Source organism: Centruroides sculpturatus, unplaced genomic scaffold (assembly GCF_000671375.1).
Source record: "Centruroides sculpturatus isolate CEXI.00-Female unplaced genomic scaffold, Cexi_2.0 scaffold40, whole genome shotgun sequence".
Lineage (NCBI taxonomy): Eukaryota > Metazoa > Arthropoda > Arachnida > Scorpiones > Buthidae > Centruroides > Centruroides sculpturatus.
In genome coordinates, this window is record NW_019384602.1 from 406,318 (window position 1) to 433,553 (window position 27,236).

At 28.3% G+C, this 27,236-nt stretch overlaps 1 protein-coding gene across 1 annotated transcript in view; it reads left to right on the forward strand.

Annotated features, from left to right (window-relative positions):
- The window catches only part of LOC111625030 (putative methyltransferase NSUN6), a 31,641-nt gene extending 4,682 nt beyond the window's left edge, over positions 1–26,959 (forward strand). The window contains exons 3-10 of the mRNA XM_023368035.1: positions 5,682–5,880; positions 5,967–6,120; positions 12,828–12,988; positions 19,947–19,987; positions 23,589–23,751; positions 25,387–25,544; positions 25,638–25,763; positions 26,499–26,959. Coding sequence (XP_023223803.1) covers positions 5,682–5,880; positions 5,967–6,120; positions 12,828–12,988; positions 19,947–19,987; positions 23,589–23,751; positions 25,387–25,544; positions 25,638–25,763; positions 26,499–26,510 — 1,014 coding nt within the window. The 3' untranslated portion in view covers positions 26,511–26,959. The remainder of the gene's footprint in view (positions 1–5,681; positions 5,881–5,966; positions 6,121–12,827; positions 12,989–19,946; positions 19,988–23,588; positions 23,752–25,386; positions 25,545–25,637; positions 25,764–26,498) is intronic.
- The last annotated feature ends 277 nt before the right edge of the window (positions 26,960–27,236 follow it).

Sequence of the window (27,236 nt, forward strand, 5' to 3'; positions counted from 1 at the left end):
TGGATCTATAAAAATGAAACAAAACAATTTTATTCAAATCTTTTTATTAAATTATTCAAAATACTCTCCTCCTGCTTCAATACACTTTTTACAGTGATTCAATAGTGATTCAAATGCCTGCTCAAACTCAATTTTCGGTATTGCCTCTAATATGCGCGTAGACTCTCTTTGGATGGTTTCAATATCATTAAAAATGCGTCCTTTCAACTTCATTTTCATTTTTGGAAATAAAGAGAAGTCACATGGTGCTAAATCGGGGGAATACGGCGAATGATTCAACACACAGACTTGATTTCGTGCCAAAAATTGACGAACAATCAATGATGTGTGACTCGGTGCATTATCGTGTAACAAACACCAGTCATCAGAATTGCGATATTCTGGTCGAATTCGACGAATTCTTCCCATTAATCGTTGTAAAACTCCCAAGTAGAAAGCAGCAGTAACTGTTTGACCCTGTGGGATGAACTCACGGTGGATGATGCCTTTGCTATCGAAGAAAACAATGAACATCGTCTTGATTTTTGATGGAACTTTTCGTGTTTTCTTGGCTTGAGGTGATGATAAACACTCACTTCCATACACTTTCTGCATCATTTTGAACGTTTCTGTGGCACTTGTGCCAAGTTTAGCGTGAAATTTAATAACAGCATGTTGTTCCATTATTGTTTGCCGACATGTAACAAAATAAACTGATAAACAAAATATCAAAAACAATGATAAATGTCAACCGATTTAAATAAAAGTTTTAGGTTAGTAGCGACATCTGTTCAAACTTCATTTGACATAAAATTTAAACAGATGTCGGTACTGGTTGCTGAGATATAGCTTCAGTCCCGGAATTTAATTGCTGCACTGTGTATATATAAAAGCTCCAAAGAAGACAGCCAGAGTTATTACAACAGGAAAGGAAGGCACTCTATCCTGTTGCAAATATTCTGTGATTCAGAAATGCAAATTTTTGATGCATTTGTTGCTTGGCCTGGCAGTGCCAATGATTCTTAGGTTTGGCAGCAGAGTCCTATTTATAATATGTTTTTGAATGAATTTTCAAAGTATTTAGAACATAACTATTATTTACTTGGAGATTCAGCATATTCATTAGATACATTTTTAATTGTACCATATAAAGATTTATGGTAATCTTACTGTGAAACAAAAAAATTTTAACAGAAAACACAGTTCTATCAGAGTTGTGGTAGAACAAACTATAGGTCTACTAAAAGGATGATTTTGTTGACTGAAATATCTGGATATGGAAAACATTTCGTCAATATCTAAAGACATAATGACTTTGTGTATATTGCACAATTTGTGCATTAATCAAGATGACATTGACTGTACAGAGGATACATTTGTTGATGATGATAATGAACCTGCAGAAAACCTGATTACAAGAAATCCGCAGCTGTACAGCTGCAGAAGTAAAACGTAATCAATTAGCAGATGTATTGATGCAAAATTGAACTGTGTTTATTAAAAATATAATTTACAATTGTCTTGTAGTTAAATTAGTAAATGTAAAGAATAGTTTTATACAATCTGTTGTCAGTGTTCTTAATATGTTTATCACGAATTCACTCATCTATCAAATGAAGGGCTCCCTGTATAAACATCACAACCAACAAATGTCTTTTTCACAAGAAGCTAAAAATTGCTTCATGCTTTTTCTATGTTCATATTTTAAAATTTGCTTATTTACACTTGTTGACTTTAAGTTAGATTATTTAAATTCAAAAGTAGGGAAAAAATTACTTTTATTGAAAATTTTTTTCTTATTTTGGTCTAAAAACATATGTATAATATTCTTATTGAATTAAATTTTTGCAGAAGTATAAAATGAATTTGTAATTTTACACAGAGGCCATTAAAGACAATAAATTGGGCTAAGATTCAAAATACTCAACATTACTGTCATTCTGATGAACAAAGGATGAAAATACAAAATTAGGCATTTTCTAAGGCTTAAACCTTTGGGAATCCAAGAAATAAGTTACAACACACACAGCTGTTGAGAGCTTGTATGGGGTCTGAGAATAGAATCCCTCTTGCCATTTTTTGAATAAATTAAACACAATGCTTCTTTATTAATAAAAAAGGAGTTTTAAAGATTTTTATTTTCTAATTAAAATGCCTCAATGTCCTTTTTTTCTTACTAAAATGTAAATTTTCAACTATAAATTCGTATCTTCTATTATCAGACTTATTATACTGGCTTTACAGATAATGCTACAAAGTTTAACAGAAAACAATTTTTTATTTTATTCCATATACCTGGACACATATGTAATTTTGCATTTCAGACATATTTGTCCCTCCTCAGTAGGTATTTCTGTATATTCTATAACGAAAAGAAAACTAAAAATAAGAATAAATGAACACATCCGAGCAATCGAGAAATTATGCAGATTCAGTAGTTGCGGAGCATTGTAATAATACAGGTTGTGAAATAATATTGAATTCCGTAAAAATAAAGAAAAAAAGAAAAGAATAATTACAAAAGAAACTTTATGAACATATTTATATAATGAGACAAAATAATAGAATAAATGACAATACTGGTAGAGAAATGCACCAATCATGGCTAAGATTCATAGAAAAAGGGGTGTGTCTAAAAGATAAAAAGAACAATCGAAAGAAATAGAAACGAGGTGTGTGTCAAATGTAAGTTGTAATAATAGTAAACAAATGTAAAAAAATTGAGATAATGTTAATATAATATTGTTTAATACAGGTTTAAAATCATAGTAATTCTGTTTTTGTTGGTAAAATTTGAATATCCAGTTGAGCTAAAAATAAAGGAAAAATTGGAAAATTATAAGAATTAAATAATTTTGTCAGGAAATTTTAAATGTAAATTTTAAATATTTGTTTTATTGTTTATAGAATATACAGAAATACCTGCTGAGGAGGGACAAATATGTCTGAAATGCAAAATTATGTATGTGTCCAGGTATATGGAATAAAATAAAAATTATTTTTTGTTAAACTTTGTAGCATTATTTGTAAAGCCAGTATAATAAGTCCTGATAATAGAAGATACAAATTTATAGTCAAAAATTTAAATTTTTATTTTCTGTTAATAAAAATGTTAATAAAAACATTTTATTTAAATTTATTTTTTTTCTTAGTTTTATTGAACAATATTTAAAATATTTTTTTAAATGCTTAATTTTTCTTTTTCAATTTCTTCCAGCATTGTTCATCAGCCTCCTCTTGTTTCTTTATATAGTCCTGAAACCATTTGGAAGGCTTGTCTTTGGATGGATATTCTTTTTTTTTTTTTTTGGTTGGTGGTGCTTGTATATTCTCCAAGCAATCTTCTGAAGTACAGGCATCACATATCTCAACATCATTTTCCTCAGTTGCCAAGGATAATGATGATGATAATGTATCAGGAGGAGGATTGACATTTGCTTTTGAAGTGAGGAAAGTGTCCAGGTCATCATGAAATTCTCAAAAGGGAACTTGGCCACCTCCAGATTGTTTCATTTGATCTTTCCTCCTCCTGTACATCAGCATTAAATTTCTCCACTTCCTGTTGGCCTCTATTGCTGTTATACCAAAGCCTTCATTTCTTAGACTTTGGCTTATTCGGACCTATAATTTTATTTTTTTGCAACTTGGGGCCATATTCTGGTCACTGTCTCTGGTCTCTTGTCTCTTACAAGCCGGTCGCTGATTGGCTAATCCAAATGATTAGCCAATCAGCGATTGGCTTGCGAGAGATGAGAGACCAGAGACAGTGACCAGAATATGGCTCTTGGACTCAGAAACTGCAAGTCATTTCTCTGCAAAACTATAAGCTTTTTTATAGAGGCAGTGGTCCATATAGTTTCCTATAAAATATTATATTTTCATTAGCTTGTTGATAACTATATAGATTCTCTAATTATTAAGTTTTCAGAAACTTACTCTAAAGACTATTCACAAAAAAATTTCAAACTTAAAGTATTTTATCATAAATATATTAAATGTATAAATTAATAAAATGAAGGGTTTTATTTAAGGATAACATATCTTGTTTTCTTAGAAATAACTGCTTCATAATGTAAGCTATGATTTTTTAAACTCATAAAATATGTCATAAGAAAATATGAGGTGTATCTGAAAAGTAAAGATACATTGCATGTAAGCAGAAAGCTAATATTTCAGTGCATAAGTTGACAACAGTCAATTTGACCTGGAATCTTTCATGGTCTTTTTGTGGTAGTCATTGCTACATTGAGTCTGGTTCAAGTAGCACATATATATAATGGCTGTACTGATTCAGAATCCTGTCAAATGTGAAGTGTTATCCATCATATGTTTTCTCAATGCAAAAGATGAGCACTCAGCAGATATTCACAAACAAATTGTTTCCATTTATAGTAACATTTTGAATAAAAAAAAATGCAAGAAAGTAGTGGTGTGCATTCTCTGGAGGCAGGACCAATGTTTGTGATGAACACAGGAGTGGTAGGCCATCTGTGATCTCTGATGAACTTCTTTAAAGAACTGAGGGAGCAAATCATGCAAACTGGCATCTCACAGTAAGAGAATTCATGAAATCATTCCAGAAGTGTCTAAGTCCACCTTCCATGAAGCTATGATTGTAACATTAGAGTATAGGAAATTGTGTGCATGCTGGGTACCCAAAATGTTAATGGACAACACAAAATGAAACGGATGGACTTTGCATTTGACTTCCTCACACTCTATGCACATGCAGGAAATGAGTTCTTCGACCACATTGTGATGGGCGATGAAACTTGGATGTACCACCATACTCCTGAATCTAAGCAACAATTTCTGCAATGGCACCATATGCATTCCCCAAAACCCAAGAAATTCTAAACTTCAATTTTTGCAAAAAAAAATTATGGCTTCTGTGTTCTGGGACAGAAAAAGCATTCTTCTGATTGACTTCATGCCACCTGGTACCATAATTAATGCTACTGCATATTGTGAAGCCTTACAATGCCTTTGATGGGCCATTCGAAACAAACGGAGGGGAATGTTGACAACTGGTGTCTACCTGCTTCGTGACAATGCTCAGGATCACACAGCGATTGCCACCAAGCTTCTCAATTGATTCAAGTGGAAAGTGTTTGATCATCTGCCATACAGTCCAGACCTTGCTCCCAGTGACTTCCACTTGTTTTTTTTTTATCTAAAGAAACATCTTGCAGGACAACACTTCCATAATGATGATGAGATCAAAAATGAAGTTGAAATGTGATTCCAGTAACAAGCAGTAGAGTTCTACAATCCTAGGATATAGAATCTAGTACCCAAACTTAACAAGTGTTTAGACAATGGCAGCAATTATATAGAAAAATAATGCATGTTCCAGTAAATAAGGTGTAAGTGATGTTTGGTCAAATAAAAATGTTTTGAATGAATACTAGTCATTGTACTTTTCAGACATGCCATTTACATTTAAGTATAACAAATTGTCCCAGAGAAAAGTTTTATCATCATACTTATTTTTCTTTGCATTATGCTTTTATCTTTTTAATAGATGTAATTTGTCTGTAATAGTTGTAAATATCAAAGCTTACTCAATGTTTGATGTCAAGAATACTGTAAATCCTTATTACTGAATGTAAACTTTCTTGGATAATAGAGAAATTACTTTATAATTATAGAATATCCTTACAGAGTTAATTTTACTTACTGTTTTTAATATTTTATTTCAGCAATGTGTCAATAGACAACTACCAATGCCATCTATTTTTGTTCATCCAAGTCTTCCTGATTTATTGGTTATTAATTGCCCTCCTGTTACAAATCAAAAAGAACCTAATAAACATGAAGTTATTGTTGGATGTGAATGTGGTATGTCAGTACTTCGTGGTGCTGATGTGTATGCACCAGGTGTTATTGCTTGTCCACATGGTATGTCTAGAAATAACTAATTATAAATTACATATAATAATGAACATGTAAATGATTTAGATCATATTTTAAATGTTTGTTTATAGGTTTAAAAGTTGGAGATAAAGTTGCAATTTATGCAGATATAGATAATACTTGTAGAAGAGGTTTTGTAAAGCCTTTTCTAGGAAGAAAAAAATTTGTTGGAAATGGTGTTTTGATTGTAAATAGACAGCAAATATTTTGTGTAGAAAAACCTTAGTAAGTGTAGTTATAATAATTATTTAAAATACAATAGTTCCATACTTTTTATTTTAGTAGAAATAGTTAATCTTTTATGTGAAAGTGTATTTATTCATTAATTCAGAAAACAATGACAATATTTGCTCATAATATTAACAAATAAGATAAAAAATTTGTTGGAAAGGACTTAAACTTATAATTCAGAAAAATTGTTTTAGTTAATTTTTACATTATTATATTTTATTGGTATTTTAATTATGTCTAGAAATAACTAATTATAAATTACATATAATAATGAACATGTAAATGATTTAGATCATATTTTAAATGTTTGTTTATAGTATATAGTAGTATATACTATATATAGTATATAGTATATAGTATATAGTAGATAATGTAAATATTTGTGATATTTACATTATCACAAATGTAAATATGGTAAATAAACAGCAAGATATCACTATAATATTTGAATTATCAAATGATAAATAATGCACTGTTTTTAGACTATGCAAATGAAAAAAGTATCAAATATTATACAATGTGTTTATATAGTCAACAAAAAAAAATTATTGGAATGACAAATTTTTCAGTTTTAACAGATGAAATAAAAAAGTACAGTTCAAAACTTTCTAGAACTTATATTATATATTACAAAACATATTCTACAAGGTGTCTCAAAAGTCTCCATATAGTGACATAAATCAAGCCCACCAGTGGCCAAATAAATAAAACCATTGAACACTTGTAGTTGGTCATTGGTTCATGCCTGACCAATGGGCTGGCCACCATGCAATGTTCTGGGTTTTATTCATGTGTCTAACACCTAAACAGAATCCAGTTTCCACATAGGAAGTCCTGCTAAAAGTTAACCTCATTGGCAGATCACCCATGTGTTCCATTGCATTACTCCATCAATCTACTGACACAAATCTTAATGCTGACATTTTAGTGTTTTGTGAATAAAGTTACATTTTATCTTTGTATGTATAGAAACTTTTGGGATACCTTGTATATTTATATACATTTATTTCTATTTTAAAATAAATACAATCTTCAAGAAAACATCAGAAAACAAAACACCATTGAAAACTATGCAAAAAAATTATTGACATGATACTGATTTCTTTGTTTTTATTTTTTGTAAAAGGGAAACAGTGCAATTATTTGCAAAAATAATTTATTGTTAAAAGGTAATTTACAATTTTAAGTCCCTTTGTTTTATGTATCTCTGTAAAAAATATGAGTGATTTAATGACATTAAAAATTGTCTTTAGATAATTTGAACATAGCATGTCCTTGGGTAAAATTGATGAAAACCTTGGAATGCCTGTCTTCTGTCAGAAATATTGTTAGTAAGTTTAAATCCACTGGGAAAGTAGAAAATAAGACAGGAAGAGGAAGAAAGAGAAAAACAAATTCAGCACAGGACAAAGTGATTGAGAAATGATGTTGTTTTAAGTGCAGTTAAAATAGTCAACGAATTGGAAATAGAAGATAATATCAAGGTTATACCTCAAACTGTTTAAAGTAGATTGCATGAGTCTCCACTTTGAATAGTCCAAGCATAACTCTATGAAAATATCATGCTACAGTTGCTTGGAAGAAACCATGGATAAGCAAACAAAACAAGAAGAAATTGCTTGTTTGGACTAAAAAGTATCTTTAATCTCAAGTATCTAGAGCAGGGATGTCCAACCCACAGCCCATGGGCCACACTGCGGCTCACTTAATATTTTTATGCAGCCCACTGCACCCTAATGTTTTTAGGTACGTTTACATTTATTTTGGTAAAGTACGCAGTGGTGTACCGTGGGTGTCAGCCGCCCGGGACGGAGGAAAATTTCGGCCCCCTTATTTAGGTATTTCAATTTAAAAGACCAAAATTCAGTTTCGTCACAGAACAAGCAATGAAAAATTCAGTGGTAGTGCAGCTACCTGTTTAAAATAGTTCTATTGGATATTAGTGGTGTATATGAATGCGAATGAATCGTACAAGCAAAAAAAAAAAGATCAACAGGTTTCACAGGAATTCCTCGGATGAAAAAGTTACTAGTTCACCCGGCGAGCCAATTCCCGGACTGTCCAGATGATAGCACTATCGCAGGTGCGATGCAAGTATAGATTAGGATGTTTCAAATTTTTACAAGATATTATTATTATTTATTGTGAAATTTTGCCGCCCCCTAAAAAAGTGCCACCCGGGGCGGGCCACCCCTGCCGCTTCCACTACGGTACGCCACTGAAAGTACGTTATAAAAATTATTCTCATTTCACTGGATACACTTTGATATTGTAATGACATTATTGGTGCTAGAAAATTGTTTTATTTAGAAAACTGTTATTCGTGTGGGGTAGTACATATCATTGTGAACAATTCTTTTCATGCATGAAAAACATCGAAACTGCTAAAATAAATAAGTTGAATGATTCCCATTTAATTAATATGTTTTAGAATTAAGACTACTACCATAAATGCAGATATTGACAATATTATAAAAGGAAAGCAATGTCAAAAATCTCATTGAATTTATTTTTATTTTGTTTGAGTATAATTTTATTTACTGTCAATAATACAGTACTTTTTGTAATTATATATATTTGTTATTAAAATTTGATATTCATATTTTGAACTTTCTAAAAGCATATATTTATATAAGGTACCTTTGTGGCCGATTGAATATAAGTAAATTTCTAATTTGGCCTTTAAGGAAAAAAAGTTGGACAACCCTTATCTAGAGTCTAGTTATGTTTTGGAATCATGTTATTTGGTCTGACAAAAGCAAATTTAACCTGTTTGTACACAATAAAGTGCTAAAAAGTTTGTAGAAAAACAGGAGAAGCATTTAATCAAATGTGTATTAGATCAACTGTGAAATATGGAGGTGGTTTGGTGACAGTATGTGTATGTGAGAAGCAAAGGAATTGGAAACCTGGTGTTTATTGATGAGACCATGAGAAAAGAATAATACTTAAAAATATTGCATGAAAATCCTTTTACTTCAGCCATTAAATTAAGACTAGAAACAAATTTTTTTGTCTTTCAATGTGACAATGATCCAATACATACAACCAAGGTAGTGAAAGAATATTTGAAATCTCAGAATGTTATCACTTTGGATTGGTGTGGATCTAAATCCCATTGAACATCTATGGGAAGAAATAGAAAAAAAATTAACCAAAAGACATCAAAAAGCAAAGATGAGTTGAAACAGATGATACAATTGGCATGGAATGAAATTGACCCTAAAGTCTATGAAAACTAGTTACAAATATGCCTCATCATTGCAATGCAATTATTAAAAAAAAAGGAGTCTCTACAAAGTACTAAAAAGTTTCAATATGACAAAATTATTTACTTGTATTTTGTTTTGTGATGTTTTTGAAGATTGTATTTATTTTAAAATAGAAATATAGAATATAGTTTGTAATATATGATATATGTTTTAGAAAGTTTTAAACTGTACTTTTTTTGTTTCTTCTATTAAAAGTAAAAAATTATTAGTATCTCGGTAATCAAACTGTTCTCAACTCAAATAATTCAGTATTCCAACACAAATTCCAAGAGAAAAAGATCATTTGGTCCTAAATTGAATGAATGCAACCCGCTAGAATACATTTTCAATTAATATATTTTTATTTTGCCATACATAAAAAATTTTATGGTAAAAATAAAAAAATATGAAGATGTTGCTGATATTTCTGATCTAGATCAACAAAGCTCAGACAATGATGATACTTTATAAAAAGAAAATGCTCTTGCTTAAAAAAAATTATTAGTTTAATTAGTAAATTAGTTTAAGAATTTAAACTTGTGGGCTCTTAGCCACTAGAGACATAGACATTAGAATTATTCAAACATTTAGAATGTTTGGGCATTCTAAATTTGAATCTTGTATTTCTAGAGAGGACTAGTTTTCAGCCACTACGACATAAAACATTCCATTTAAACTATTTCTGTTAATTTATTATAGTTACAAGTTATCGTTTTTGTTACTTTAATTAGTTTTTGTGTTATTTTGATTAAAACTTTGTGTAAAGTGTCTTCATCAAAATAAACATTTTTTTTTTAATCCTGAACTATTACAATAAATATACAGGTATCCCTTGTATAACATGGTAGTTATGTTCCGAAAAAGTGTCGTGTTAGGCAAATTCATGCTATACGAAACTAAGGAACTATACAAAACAAAGGGGTTACGTTCCAAAAGTTAGCAAAAGTATACAAGTTTTTTGTTACTAAGAGAAATATGATTATTAATGCAATTAATAATTCATTTCTAAATAATAATTAATTAACAATTACAATTAAAAGTACTGTATTACTTGTTAAAAATAGTTTTGGTTAAGCAAGGGCATTTTCTTTTTATAAACTATCAGCATTGTCTGAGCTTTGTCGATCTTGATCAGAAATATCAGCAACATCTTCATATTTTTTATGTATGGCAAAATAAAAATATATTAATTGAAAATGTATTCTAGCGGGTTGCATTCATTCAATTTAGAACCAAATGATCTTTTTCTCTCAGAATTTGTGTTAGAATACTGAATTATTCGAGTTGAGAACAGTTTGATTACCAAGATACTACCATATTTTGTTTATAATTTTTACAAATGATTACTTAACTATGGTTAAAAAAATGTTAATAACTAGCCTTTACTAACTTTTAATATGCAATCTATTTTATTAACGTAACCTAATAAATTTTTGATCAAATTAATTGACTTTCATCAGGATTGAACAAACAATTTTTTGATTTATGACAAATGAAACCGATTATAGAATGTTTTAACTTTAAATGCTTTCTCAGTGCTTATTGCGCAAGTCTGAAAATAAATAAATACAATCTACGGATTGATAATGTACAAATATATGCATATACCAACACACAAAAATACAAATTAATAATAATAAAGAAATAGATGCTGTAACTGGCTTCTACTAATATCTGTCCATGGTGCTTTTTTCTTTATGCTGATACATTCATAATGCACCTGCTTTCCATGCTGCAGATACTTTATATGATTCTTTGAAATTTATAGCCTGCTTTGCTAGACTGCTCTTATAAATATGAGAAGTGCAGTTTGAGAAGAGTGTATGATAAAAAGGTTAATAGCACTTACCTAAAAATGTTTAAATGAACTTTACTGTGAGATATTCTGGACTTTGGTCGACCCTGTCACACGTTCGTGATGACTTATTAATCTGAATAATCAGTAAGATCTCTGAGTCAGGATTCATGACACCACTTGGTCAATTCCACTGACTAAGACACAAGTGAAATTATAAATCTGTTTTCGGAATTCATAGGAGGGTTTATTTTTAATGTAAGACAATGGAGTTAGGCATAAAGAAATGAATGAGATAATAATTAAAAGATATATTTAATGAAATAATCAAGATCCTCTATATACATTTATAATGAGAACTAAATCAAATGATTAAAACATATTAAAATGATAAAATATCTAATTACAATCCTTCCTATTTAAAGGAAACTCAAATTAATACCTCACTAAATAAATCGTTATGCAGAGAGAGAGTTTACATAATTATATTACCTTAATATAAACACACATAAAAACCTTTACTTGACCAGTAAAAATATATTTAATGAAAACAACTAACGTTTTCGACTGCTTTCTCAGTCTTCCTCAGGTTTTAAATTCTGATATTCGAAAATCGTTGTGCTTAAATATTTAAACATTTTGGAACTGGCCCACTTATTATGCTATACCTCGTTTTTTAGGTTCAACAACAAAACGTATCTACAGAAACGCGGGGTCCCTATGGGCAGCCCAATATCGGGGGATTTATGTGAATTAGTCGTTAGACAACTGGAACAAAAAATCATACCTATGTATAGTTCCAACATACTTATTTATAAAAGGTACGTTGATGATATCTTTATTATGTGGAAGGCTAAACCANCTGGATTACTGAGTGTCTAGATCTAATGCCTACATAAAAGCAGTGAATGACATGACCTGTGGAGTGTTTATTCTGGAGATCTAGTTTTAGTAATACATATAAGAAGTGTTATGGTGCTGCTCAGCAATATATTTTGCAGCACCACAGTTGCAAATCACTGGTGTAGGCAATCATTGGAAGATGTGCCAGATAATTAAGGACCAGATTAGCAAGACTCCGCTGTACTAATGTAAATAAAAATCATTTTAATTTTTATAAACTTAAAAACATTAAAAATTCTCAACTATATTATTATATTGTAATGTTTTCAGTCTTCTTAATTAACCTTCTTTAAGAGATATTTGAATTTTACAATTTAAAAAGAACAGTTTTTTTTTTAATTGTAAAATTCTAGTGTTAATGCTAGTGCAGTTATGGAAAGGAGAATACAGTGTAATAATGAAATACTAACCTTTAGCTTCAGCTATTTTAACTTTTCAGCTTCATTTGAACATTTTAGCTTCTTACTTTTATTGTATTGTATTTGAAATTTTTACATACAAATATTTGACTTTATTGATAATTTTCAGACATTACAAAAGATCTTTGGTTACTAAATTTTTTTCATTAAAATATATTTAAAAATATCTGATTTTTTTAGAATCTGTTATATAAATAAAATTAATATTTAATTATATCCAAAGATTATTTACTTTGCTTCTGACTCAGAAGCAAAGAAAATAAATTGCTTTTAAAAATTAATTATTTTATTCCTATTTACACCTAAATTGTAAACACATATTTTCATTTTTAGTGGACTAGCAATAAAAATTGATGAACCATTGTATAATTGTTGGTCATTTAAAGATATTCTTCCTGAAGATTTTTTTCTCCAGAATCTTCCGTCTGTTCTTTGTAGCCATGTTTTAGCTCCGAAACCTGGAGATTACGTATTAGATATGTGTGCAGCACCAGGTAAGTTTATTATTATGTATATAAAAACTACTCAGAATAGTGGCACACTCAGGATTTAATTTTGAGAGAGCCAAGTTGAACAGTTAAAAACATTTTTAATATAAATTCAATAAAATTCCCACATTTGTGACTGCTAATTCATAAGTATGAGATGACGTGCAGTCTTCCATGTAAGAGTTGAGCTGATGTCTTGAGGAGAGTATATTGAACTATATGACTGGATGTCATAAGTCCAAACTTGCCTTGTAAAGGTCAAGTAAGCTGAGCTAAGTTGAACTGAGTTAGTTACTAGCTACTAGCTGACGTTTACCTATCACCTTTTATAAGAAATCACCTCCAATCAAATCTTTTAAAATAAGCCCTACATGATTTTGATGTGTAACAAAAGTTGGGCAGTTTTGCAGATAGTGTGTGTGAAATTGTATGCTAAACTATCACTTACAAGGGAAGTGATGTTATTCTTTTCTTTACAGAAAGGATGTTCTTTTTTCAACTTTGTACAATTTTTACAAAACAGATAAAATTCTCTCTATTAATGTTATATAATTTAACAAATTAAATTATTAAACTTGGATTTGCACATTACTAAATACAAAGATTAATCTATAAAAACAAAACATAGTGACAGTCTTAGAGACTAAAGTCTGAAAGCAACAATAACGACACCTGGCTGATAGGAAAGCCATGACAAGAAAGAAAACAATTGCACTATCAGTTTTCATTAAACTGATGAAAAACAAAATAAATTGAAAATTTCAATATTGTAAAGTTTATGGACAAATTTGAGATAACACACATGCTTACTTGAATAAAAAAAATATTGAATAAAGGAGTTTGCACTTAAAAGTTGTGAAATTTTGTACAGAGGATTTCCCAAACCATGTTTAGAAGTGCTGTGTTGTATGAGGGATACCTGTATACAGGCATACCTCGACTTACGTCGGTTTCGAGTTACGTCGTTCCCGATTATACGTCGCTTGTTAAAAAAGTATATGGAAAAATAAAAACTCGACTTACGTCGGTTTCGAGTTACGTCGTTCCCGATTATACGTCGCTTGTTAAAAAAGTATATGGAAAAATAAAAATCAAGTTTAAGTCATTTTATTCGACTTTACGTCTGTCCGCCACAAATATTGAAGTCGTAATATCACTAGATAAACGTTTAAAGCACATAAAATCATATTAAAATATATACAAGTATGTACTGTATTTACAGTACACGCATTCGTAAATTTAGATTACTTTTTTTTTACTATATTAAAAACTAAAATTTATTTGTTTGTAAGCTTAAAATAGATTTTTATTAACCATATATTATTTAAAATGCTTTCCTAGTGATAAGTAGATTCGGAGACAGGTAAATTCGACTTACGTCGTTTTTCGACTTACGTCGTTTTCCTGGAACCAATTAACGACGTAAGGCAAGGTATACCTGTATTTATTTATTTATTCACACAATAAACTTCACATAAATATGATGACTAAAAGATTTGTTAAATTTTTATTGTATAATGTGGTCTGTTTTTAGAATGAAGAAAAAGCTACAAATATATTCTTGGTAAATTAATGATTAGTTAAAAGTTGATATTACAACTCATTTATTTGCTATATGTAAAGAACAAAGATCTAATTTTCTTTACTTAAAAACTTTAATACAAATCACTATTTATTAGTCTGAAAAACTTATTGAGTTTTTAAAATAAAATAGATATTATACATAAATTATTTTATATTTAGATGTCTTAGCTTTAAGCTGCAAGAACAGGAGAATTTTTTATTCAGCATCAAAAAAAATTTGATATAAAAATTTTTTATTTGTCTTTAATGTGTGTTTATTCAGTTAATGTAACATATAATATTGTATTTTCTATCTTGAAAATTTCAATTATAATATAATATTAGCAAAACATTGAAATAAAAAAAAATTAATTTGTAAAGTGTTTAAATTTATTTATTCTGAATTTTTCCAACAGTTAGGTTCTTTTGCATTATTTTAAAAATATAATTGTGAATTTTTATTTTTGTTTTCTTATACAGAATATAATTTTTATTTAGTTCTGTTATAGATTTAGTTAATATTTCAATAATTTCCTTTATAATTCATAATAAAACTGTTTAATAATAAAGTGTAGATTCTTGCTAATCTGGCCATTCCTTGCACATAAGCACACTGGATTACTGAGTGTCTAGATCTAATGCCTACATAAAAGCAGTGAATGACATGACCTGTGGAGTGTTTATTCTGGAGATCTAGTTTTAGTAATACATATAAGAAGTGTTATGGTGCTGCTCAGCAATATATTTTGCAGCACCACAGTTGCAAATCACTGGTGTAGGCAATCATTGGAAGATGTGCCAGATAATTAAGGACCAGATTAGCAAGACTCCGCTGTACTAATGTAAATAAAAATCATTTTAATTTTTATAAACTTAAAAACATTAAAAATTCTCAACTATATTATTATATTGTAATGTTTTCGGTCTTCTTAATTAACCTTCTTTAAGAGATATTTGAATTTTACAATTTAAAAAGAACAGTTTTTTTTTTAATTGTAAAATTCTAGTGTTAATGCTAGTGCAGTTATGGAAAGGAGAATACAGTGTAATAATGAAATACTAACCTTTAGCTTCAGCTATTTTAACTTTTCAGCTTCATTTGAACATTTTAGCTTCTTACTTTTATTGTATTGTATTTGAAATTTTTACATACAAATATTTGACTTTATTGATAATTTTCAGACATTACAAAAGATCTTTGGTTACTAAATTTTTTTCATTAAAATATATTTAAAAATATCTGATTTTTTTAGAATCTGTTATATAAATAAAATTAATATTTAATTATATCCAAAGATTATTTACTTTGCTTCTGACTCAGAAGCAAAGAAAATAAATTGCTTTTAAAAATTAATTATTTTATTCCTATTTACACCTAAATTGTAAACACATATTTTCATTTTTAGTGGACTAGCAATAAAAATTGATGAACCATTGTATAATTGTTGGTCATTTAAAGATATTCTTCCTGAAGATTTTTTTCTCCAGAATCTTCCGTCTGTTCTTTGTAGCCATGTTTTAGCTCCGAAACCTGGAGATTACGTATTAGATATGTGTGCAGCACCAGGTAAGTTTATTATTATGTATATAAAAACTACTCAGAATAGTGGCACACTCAGGATTTAATTTTGAGAGAGCCAAGTTGAACAGTTAAAAACATTTTTAATATAAATTCAATAAAATTCCCACATTTGTGACTGCTAATTCATAAGTATGATAGAAATAAAAGACATGACACAATATAAATAAAAAATGAATTTTAATTAGGAAAATATTTTTGGAAAATCTTCTGTGTTTGTTTTTCCTTTTTTTTTTTTTTTTCTGGAGGGTGCCAGGGCCCTTTGGCCCTCCATCTTGGTGTGCCACTGACTCAGAATTGATTTGCATAAAATATTTAATAATGAAAATTTATAAAATTTTGAGAAATATAAATTTTTAATCATTTTTTAAATACAGCTTTAAATTTGATAATTTTGTATTCCTTTTTCTTCCCTTAAATGTACATATAGTTTGTTAAAAGAAAATTTTGTTTATTTAATAAAATAAGTTTATAATTTTGAATTATTAATAAAATAGTGAGTAAAGTTCTAATTAAGTTGTAACAAACTTATCATAGCAGTTAGTTAAGTTCAATAGTTAAAAATATAATAAATCAACATATTTAATCAACAATCCATATCAAATGTTTATTTTATCACTTTATGCAGTTAAGCATTATATTTAATGATTTTCAAAAGTACATCCACTCCCCACTCCTCACTTAATGACAGAGTAATGATAGGAATAAGAATTCCTATGACTAGATTGTTAAATAAATTGGTCATTAAATGAGGAGCTTAATCATTTTTATTTATTATAATAAAGAAATGATCTAAAGGACCTCCAGCTTGATAACTTTGTTTTAATTTGCATTTCTTACCTATTATAGAACATAAAAGTACAGTCAGCAAAGATTATAAAAATGAGTTACTAAAAATATTGAAGTTCATTCATAAAAAAAGACATGCAGATTAATATTTTAGTCATTGAATCCTTCAGATGGGATACACAATAAAGTACAACTTTATAAACAAAATATGTAGTCTTGGAGATAGTGAATGCTTTATGTAGTGAATACTGACAGACTGTGGGAACTAGACTGATTAAGAGAGGAGATTCCTTATGTTGGAGAGCTGTGGGGTGATACTGAATAAGTGAAGAGTGTATGGAGTGCTTATCAATATCCAGGCAGAGAGACCTGTCAGTATGGAATATGCTTAAATAATAATGCAGCACTCACAATGTTGTGGCAGGCTCATTACCAACTGGCTCAGTAACTTTTCTAGTTATCACCATTGGAAATTGTGTTCATTCTTAAGTTTTGGACAAATATATATTTTCATTTTAATGGAAATGAGTATATACTCATCTTTTCATCAGTTAGTTAATTGCTTAATGAATTTCGAACAAGATTTTGTTGAAACTTATGAAAGATTGACATAAGATTTTTTTTCTTTCTTGATAAACTTTCAAAATCACCATGAAAGTATATATGATGTCTTAGAAATTTATGTATAAAAATTTAGAAATCACCATAAATTGCTTTATTGAACATTGAAAAATATCATGTTATTTTTTAAACATAATTCCAGAAATGCATTCATTAAGACATTTTTGTTACAAAATTGTTAAAAAATTAGAACATAGATTGATTAAAATTAGAAAATATTTTTATTTAATTGCTATAAAAATAAAGTATTAGATTTGTTGATATTTGTATTTTCGTAATATGTATTATATATGTAGGTCACTTACTAAGTCATAGCAACAATTTTTGTGTAGGGAAATGCATTGTTATACAAACATTTCAAAATGCACATATGAAAAGACACAATGTACTCTACTAATAGTCTGTTAGATAGGCTACTTGGAAAGTATTGTAGACAAGGGAGGAAAAGCAAAAAACAGAACTGCAACTAGTCATTTTATTTATTGCATATGCCTTATAATGTTGATGCACAGTTGCCTGGTTAATACTTGTTTGTGTCACCAACTCCTGCAGAGACCATCTTCTGTTGTCCTCTAAGCATTGGGTAATCACAGCATGAGCAACATTGGTATGAACAGTCATAGGGCATCCAGTACAAGGCATGTTGACAATTGCTACTCTTCCACATATAAAAGCTGCTACCCACCTTACAACAGTTCCGTATGGGAGAGCATACTCACTGACAGCTTCTATGGGGTGTGCATGACATTCCCTCATGCTTTGCCTGCAAAGCACTGCAATTTTTATATACACATGCTGTTCCAGTTGACTCACATCTATACTGAATGACATACAAAAACCAATTAACTTTGCACTCTGCTTCTGTTGATGTTCTGGAACATTCACACCATCTAGTAGTGTCATTGTGCAACATTACATCTCAATGTCATAGCTGTACATTGGAAAATGTAGGTCATGGCATGGAAAAAAAATGTTCCATGACTTAGTAAGTGTCTCATGTATATTGTATATATATATATATATATATATATATTAACTGTTACTATTATACATTAATATTTAGTGTATTTGATTGATGATTACAATGATTAAGCAATTAATGTTAAGATATAATATGCAAACTAACATTAATTATTGTTTATAAGGACTTTATTTTTATTATGCCTAATCTATATATATAAAAATGAATGTGTGTCTGTCCTTCATGCATTACCACACCATTTATCCGATTGCCGTGAAACTTTGGAAAGTTGTTTAATATACTCCCACGAAGGTTTCTGGCATAGTACGATTGCTATGAAGCTTTGGGAAGTTTTTTAATACACTTCATTCCTGGCATAGTACATTTATCCTACAATAGAGTGTATACGAGCATTTCATCGTGAGATCGATGGATTTCAAATTGTGAAGACTATTTCCCCCCTCCAAAAAATATCTATATATATGCATTTGTGAACTATTATTTACGATATTTGTGATAATTTTTGTTTAATCACTTTATTTCAACTATTTTTTGCTAGTTATGTATTCACTTAAACTTTGTTAAAACCTTAACTGTATTTCGAACAACAACCAAAGTTGTAGGAGAAAATTCGCCTATTTTACCAATCTAGGGATCCACTTTTCCAAATTTTAATATCAACTCAAAATAATTTAAAAAGACAAATTACAATAAAACGGTTTATTATCCAACTATCAGAAATTTCACAACATGCCAAGGAAGAGAGGAAGGAGCAATTTAATAATTAAAATTATAAATGATTTAAAAATATATATAAAAATGGGGACTATCACACTTCTGACAATCGCTACAAGTGTGTGGGCTAAATTTGGAGAATCCGTGCTTCTCGCATGGACAATTGTATGTGGCAGGCTCACGCATCGGTAAACCTTCCAATTTATTCGTGTATGCACCAGATGAAAAAACAAAAAATATCGTGTATCCACAAGCACTCCAATAAATAAATAGAATTGAAACGACACTTTGAAATGTTTTCCCGATGAAAATGAATAATAAGTTTCAATAAAAATGATAAAATGTAAATTGAATTTTATCATAATGAGTTTGCTTGAATTTCCTTTCTTCTGAGATCACAGCAACGTGCGACGGGTAAGCTAGTTAGAAATAAATATGTTAGAACTTAGCAAACAAAAACATTTATTGGTCCTATGGGTACAATTTAAACATTTTTTTTAAATTTTAAATTGAACATTCTATTAATTTATAATCATTATTAACTAATAAATAAAGAACCAAACTTGTCTTAAATATGATGATAATATATTTGCCTAATAACAAATGGGAGATTATAATCCTAGTACTATATAATTATTAGCAATTAAATATTAAATTTTAAGTTGTTAGCTTTTAATTTATTTCACTTCACTTACAGTATAAATTCAATCTTAAAGGTGGAAAAACTACTCATATTGGAATTTTAATGAAGAATAAGGTAATTAATAAAATTTTACTTTTCTGTAAAATAAATAGTCATTGAATATTTAGAATAGATTGTTTGAGAAATGTTCTAAAAATAAGGTTTGCTAGGCAGAAACTTTTTCATATTTACAGAAGTTACTTCGTGTAGGAATACAGATGTAATGACGTATTATTAACTGATCTAGTTATACTTTTATCTTAAGTAAGATAGTACTTAAAATTAAGACAGCAAGTAGAAATTCATGATGATTTTAATTTTTATGAGCAAAGAAGTCTCATTTTTGATGAAAGTTATAATTAGTTGATAGACAATTGCATTGATGATCATGTAATGTGAAATATATTCATACATTGTAATGAAATGAAAAAAATTACATATGCAACAACCTAAATTTTATTAAGAAAGAGTTTTTAATTTAATAGGAAAAGATTATAGATTGTATTACACTTTATTATGATATTTATTATAAACATAATACTTTAGTTTATGAAACATGAATACAGTCAACTCACATTAATACAAATCACTAGGGAAACAGTAGTTAGTTTACTTTATTGAAAATTCTTATTGACAATTTTCACGGACAAGGTCAAGGATGTATAATTTAGGGAGTTAACACTTAATAGGCAGTCGAAATCTCTAAATTATATTTTGTATTAATTTTACTAAATAAAGTTAAGTAAAATTTATTTACGATAACAAATTAATGTTCTAAATGATTTTCAAATCAAACTTTGCTATTTAAGTGTGAAGCAGTATATCAGAGTAGTTAAATTAAACAAAACAAAGCTGAAAGAAATCAATGATTTTTTTCTGTTGAAAATTGTTTGAAAACGTAGAAAGTATTAATTGGTGCCAAAAGAGTAAAACAAGGAGCCAAATTTGGCACAAAGTAGCCAAACCTTAGCACTTTCTGATATGCAAATTAGCACATTTGCTTGAGACCACATCCGTTTAAAGGGATGGCATGTTTAAATTTTAACCCATAATTTTTGAGTACAGTAGATTGGTCTGCTAAAACCAGATGTTTGAATTGCTCTACATTTGGAGGTTGAACCCATCTTTGCTTACTAGGAAAAGAAAATCTATTCTACTCAAAATGGAACATTTAATTTACAGTACCATTTTTTATTGTTCACATCAAAAAGTGTAAAAAGCAATCATTATTGGAAATAGGGTTGTAAAGGTAATATACAGTTTGTTTTAATGAATTCTGGTGAAATTTTTGTTAGTTTTATTGCATGAAAATTAACATTGTGAGAATGGTATTTTGCCATGACAATGGCAAAATTTGCTTTATCGATGTTCATTTTAAGGTATTTATTTATTTCTTGTGAATAAATACCATTGATGGTATTTATTTATTTCTTGTGCTAGTAATAGAGTTTATGATTCTCATAAAAATATATTTTTTAATAAAGAGAAGAAGAATAAGTAGTTAAAAAAAGATAAAAAAATAAAATAATATACAAAGCAAAATCATCTTATGTATTTTAATAACCTGATATATTTAGAATATAATAATACCCCAAACTTACGCGATAGGTGGGACTGAGCGATAACCGCGTAAGTCGAATTCGCATAAGTCGGGGTATAATTTTGCAATTTATGTAAAATCCAAGTCAGATGTATGTAAGCTAATAAATGTTCTCGTTAATCTTATCTTGTCTTTTGATTCATTCACAGTTACAAGAAATCACCACATAGAGTCTCTCAAGTCTCCATAGATATAACAAACACAGAAATAAATAACACAAAATAAATTGTAGCTATGCGTCGATTCCACTCGACACATCCGAACATGTGAGCTGAACAATAGTGTGGGGGGAGTGTGTAATCAAGAGTTGCGTGGCGCTCAAACTATAGACAAATCGCGTAACTCCGGGTTCACGTAAGTCGGGGTAGCGTAAGTCAAGGTATTACTGTATATTATACCTGTATATATTTTAGAATAGGGTACCTTAATTTTTTGAACACATTAAATATATTTAAACACTTCTTTCATTGTTGACTTAATTCAAAAGTGTAATTATAAACTTATTACTTTTGAATTAAAGCATGAAGTTATATAACTTATTTCATAATTGCAATTTTCAATTTTTTTAATGTTTTAACAAAAAATTTGATAACATAAATAATTATTAATTTATCAGATATATAAATAATTATTAGTTTTATAAAATAGTAAAATACTTATGGAAGAAGCTATGTCATACTTGCAATCTTACATTATAGATGAGGCTGACTTGATAGCTAGGAAAGGTTAAGAAATGAAAATGATTTATAGAAAATTTATAATTTATGGCTTCATGTTAAAACAAATTGCAAAAATGCTGGAGAAAAATGTTTATGATTTTACTCTTATCTTCAGTTCTTAAACAAACAAGTGTACTTTTCAAAATTTAAAACTTTCTTCCACATGTTCTGATAATAAAATTTAATCAAGTATTAAAACTAAGATAATTGATATAAAATTAATTATTAATGCTATTAAGACTGAAATACATTTACCAATGTGATTTGGATTCCATATTTGCAAAGAATCATATCCTTACTCCAAGAACTAGTGTTTTTTATTTTCAATAAAAATATTAATTATACTGGAATTAAAAAGAATTATACAAAATTACCACCTTTTAAATACTCCAGCAAATAATTTAATATTGTAAGAACGTTTTTGACCATCTTTAATGATCTTCATCAGTTAAACACTAAAGTAAAAAGAACATTAAAGAAATAGAACAAAAATTAAAATTATGAAAATATAAGTGTGCATGCGTTTGTAATGTTGTGCGCTTAGGTGAATAAATACAAAAAAGCTCACAACATTACAAACACATGCGCACTTATTAAATTACAGTAAATTACCACTCCAGCAAATATTAAATTTGCTGGAGTGGTAATTTTGTATAGTTTTTTATTTTACTAACACACCTTTTAGATCATATTTAAAATTCTTAAGATGTCCAGATCATATCATTTCAACAGAAAATTTATGGGATATAGTGGCAATGCTTGTTTCCAGATGTTTTCTAAAGCCTACTCTTTTAAACCAAAACACATCTCATACTTTAGAAATGCTTATATTCTGTATTTTTTTCCAGAAGATATGTCTATCTTAAATCAGAAATTAGATCTTAAAATTTCAGTAAGGACTGCTTTGTATTTATGAAATTTGAATTTTTTACTGAGAAATCTTTTGACTGTATTTGTAAAACATTCAGGAAAATCTAGTTTTAATACTTAATTAAATTTTATTAATTCTGTAATATTTTAAATTTTCATGCAAAGTCTTGTGTAGAATTCTCTGAAGTTTTGTGATCTTAAATACTTACTATGTTATCATTTCTTAATGAAATTAATGAATAAATAATTTCACATATTAATTATCACATTAATTTTCACAGATTAGAATTTAGCAATATAAAATACAAATTAATATTTAATATGTAACGTTTTAATAAAACTATTTGTTAAATTTCTATATCTAACTAATAATTAGAATAAAAATTATCAATATAATTAATGAACAAATTATTATATAGTTTCAAATTATAAATATAAAAATAGTATTTTGTTTGAAAATAAATTATTTTTTCTATTACTAATTCAGGGACATGTTATTGCACTCGATAAATCCTCATCAAAAATACAAAAAGTTATTAAAAATGTGAACCTTTGTAATCTTTCTTGTGTGACAGAATTTGTTTTTGATTCAACTAAAGCTGTTGATAATACTAAGACAGCTGAAGATAGTGAAAATATCAGAAAATCAGGTAAGTTGTTAAATTAATGAAATTTGATGACAGAAAAGTGCAATTTATTATTACTTAACAATTCAGTTATTATCCATATTTTTTAACTCCATTATGTATATTATTAACTAGCTTGTTACATCTCGCTTTGCCTAGGTTTATAAAATACCCATCACAGTAATTGCTACACCAAGTATTATTAATAGTAAATTTTAAAAATGTATGTAGTAAAACCCATTTTAAGAATATCATTAGAATACCTACAAACTGTGTGTGAAGTATGTCCTTGTAAATAGCGAGTTTATAGAAAAATTATTCAAATTAGTTTGGTTTATTTGGTTACAACAACATTAACAATTCCAATTTTAAATTTATGTATTTAGTTTACTGAACTAATGACGATATATTGTTTAGACAAACTAGAGAGTTTCTAATTTCAATTCAAAGTTGTCAGTAAATATGAAAAGTAAAGTAGTTTTTAACATGGTGTTAGAAGCTTAAAATCTTAATTATACAAGGCTTGATTTGGATTTGGAAAGCTGTTGGAGAATACAATCATTAGAATTATTTTGTAAATGTTTTATTATTATTACTGGACAAAGGAAATTAGTCATAAAATAAAAATGANAGTGTTAAAAGGATAAAGATGGACTCAAAAGTTATTTTGACTTTTTGTAAATAGTCCAAACTTCGAAATCTAATTAATAAATATTATTTAAATAATTTAAAGTTTAAAGCTTTGAAATAATATTTCATTTATATGTATTATTATTAAAATAATTAAATGAAAATAAAGTAAATGTTATTAAAAAAATATACCGTATTTACTCACGTATAAGATGATTTCGCATATAGGACGAGGTGTGACTTTAAAGATCAAAATGAAGAAAATTACATATATTAATACAATTCTACTTTTATTTCGTTTAATCACAAATAAAATATCAAATGCACACATTGTCCCACAAAAATTACTGGCATTTTAAATTTTAAGGAAAAATCTTGTAAAATCGACAACATAATTTGTTCATGTAAAGCTGGACAATCGGGAATCTTTTTTTGCCAGTTCTTAATTCTTAACAATCGAATCCACTCTCCATTGATTACACTTATGAGTTTCTCCAAATTCTGATTTTTGAATAATCATCTGTTTTCACATGAGAATGGATTAAAACTTATATCAGGTTCCCATGTGATTTTGGAATTTCAATTTGGAATTCAATTCAAAAGCTTTGCTTTTCCTATTGCTATTCATCTTTACTCCTGACAACATACAAGAACAATTCAAACGACCTATATAAAATACTTTTGTTTTTAATTAAACACCAGAGGGTGAGCATCTGGTAATAAATGTGAATACACGGTTTACCCTTTGCTCATGTGTATAGGACGACCTAGGATTTTGAAGCAGTGAAAAATGAATAAAAACCTCATCTTATATGCAATAAATACAGTATATGATATTTATTGACCAAAATAATTTTAAATTTATTTTTATTTAAATTTTCAAAATATGTTAAAATTTATAACAACTTAAAATTTTTTCACAAATAAATTTTTTTCACTTTAAAAATAATAAATTTAAGTGATTAATTTTGAAACAATATTTTTAATAAATATGAAATTAAATTATTGTTATTAAATATATTTGTTTAGAAAGTATATCACCACCACCTTTTCCAATTGAATTGTTTGATTGTATTCTGCTTGATGCACCATGCAGTGCTTTGGGTCAGCGGCCTCAGTTATCTAACATGATGACACCAAAAGAATTAAATTCATATCCTCCTTTACAGAAAAAGCTTTTTAATGTTGTAAGAAAATATTCACTTTTTCTTATCCAAAATTTTTAAACTTAATAACAATTATTGTAGCTCTTTTTAATATGTAATAACACAAACTTTCAGGGAGAAAAATTATTAAGAAAAGGTGGTGTGCTTGTTTATAGTACATGTACTTTAACAGTTTCTGAAAATGAATCAATTGTGCATTGGGCTTTGGATTCCTTCCCGAATTTATCTCTGGTTTCTCAGGTAATTAATATAGAAATTAGAATATATATTTATAAGTAAAAGAAAATATACTAGAAAATTTTTTTAAGTACTTGAAAAGAAAATTTTAAATATATGTAATTTCCTACTTGCCAATTTTGATTTATAAATGAGGCTGACTTGATAGATAGGAATGGCTGCTTTTGGAATTCAAGGTTTATTACTATAAGTTTAAGAAAAATCCAATTATGTTAGAAGTAGTACAACTAAAAAACATCTATAAAAAATACAGGACTACTAAGGAGATAAGAAGGAGAAGGGTATGACACTTGAAATGCATTTTCTTGTAATTGGTATCAATAAAGTCTAAATTCATTCCTGTAGTCACCATTATTTTCCATATGATAAGTCTGTAAAAAGCAATACTATAAGCTTTGAATTTTTTAAACTAAAATTAAAATGGAACAAGAAGCTAGAATAACATCAGAAATTTAAAGTTTCTTTTGATAGTTTCATATGCTTACAAGAATTTTCATGTTTGGCGATATTAAACTCAAAAAATGTTAATGTTGAGTCATGTTCAATAACTCAGTTGGCTAGAAGATTCTATCAGCAGCTGACTAAATTAGAACACATTTTTGACTGAAGGCTAACTCCTCCAATCCATCAGCAGCTAACAAAATTATTTCGATATATTTTACTTGTCTAACTTGCATCTTGCCTGATCTGCCAACTTTCAGTTCAGACAATGTTAAAAATGCATTTTCTGTTTTTCAGCTAGATACCTAACTCATCTTATTCTATAACAGCATAAGTTCGTTCAGAACAGTCATGCAAGTAAACTTTAGATTTTTAGTACTGGTTGTAAATGAAGACAATGCAATAAAGATGATATGTTATCTCAAAAGGCAGAGAATTCCTAGTTCAGTCTGACAGACTGACACCTGCTTCTAAAGGCAAGTTCTCAGTCCAAAGACAGAGAGGATTAGCTATGTAATTTATAATTGTCCTATTGTTTTGTTATTTTATGAATAATATATTTAAATTGTTTCATACAGAATATTAGAAAAGTCTGACTGTAATATTGCTATCTGTTGATGAATTAGGTTCTACAATCTCAATATTTAAGTTATTTGATCAACATAACTTGATTGTACAATAGTAGCAATTAGTCATTGCAATAATACAAAACAATTATTGATGAATTATTAGTATTTTTTTACACTTTTATGAGTTGCATTAATGAAAAATGAACAAATGATCTAACTGAATAATTTTTGAAAATGGCCATAACTATTTAGAAATTGTATGATAAAAATTTTAGGAAATTTTCTAATACTAATGTTTCAGGTCATAATACTATTTATAATTTAGTAAATAAATTCTGAAAAATGATTTATTAGCAAGATATAATAATTACAAATTTTTAAACTATTCCTTTATATCAAAATATATTAAACTTTTTAATTTTAACAGTTATTCTTTAATCATAACTTTTTCAAAGTGCCATTAATA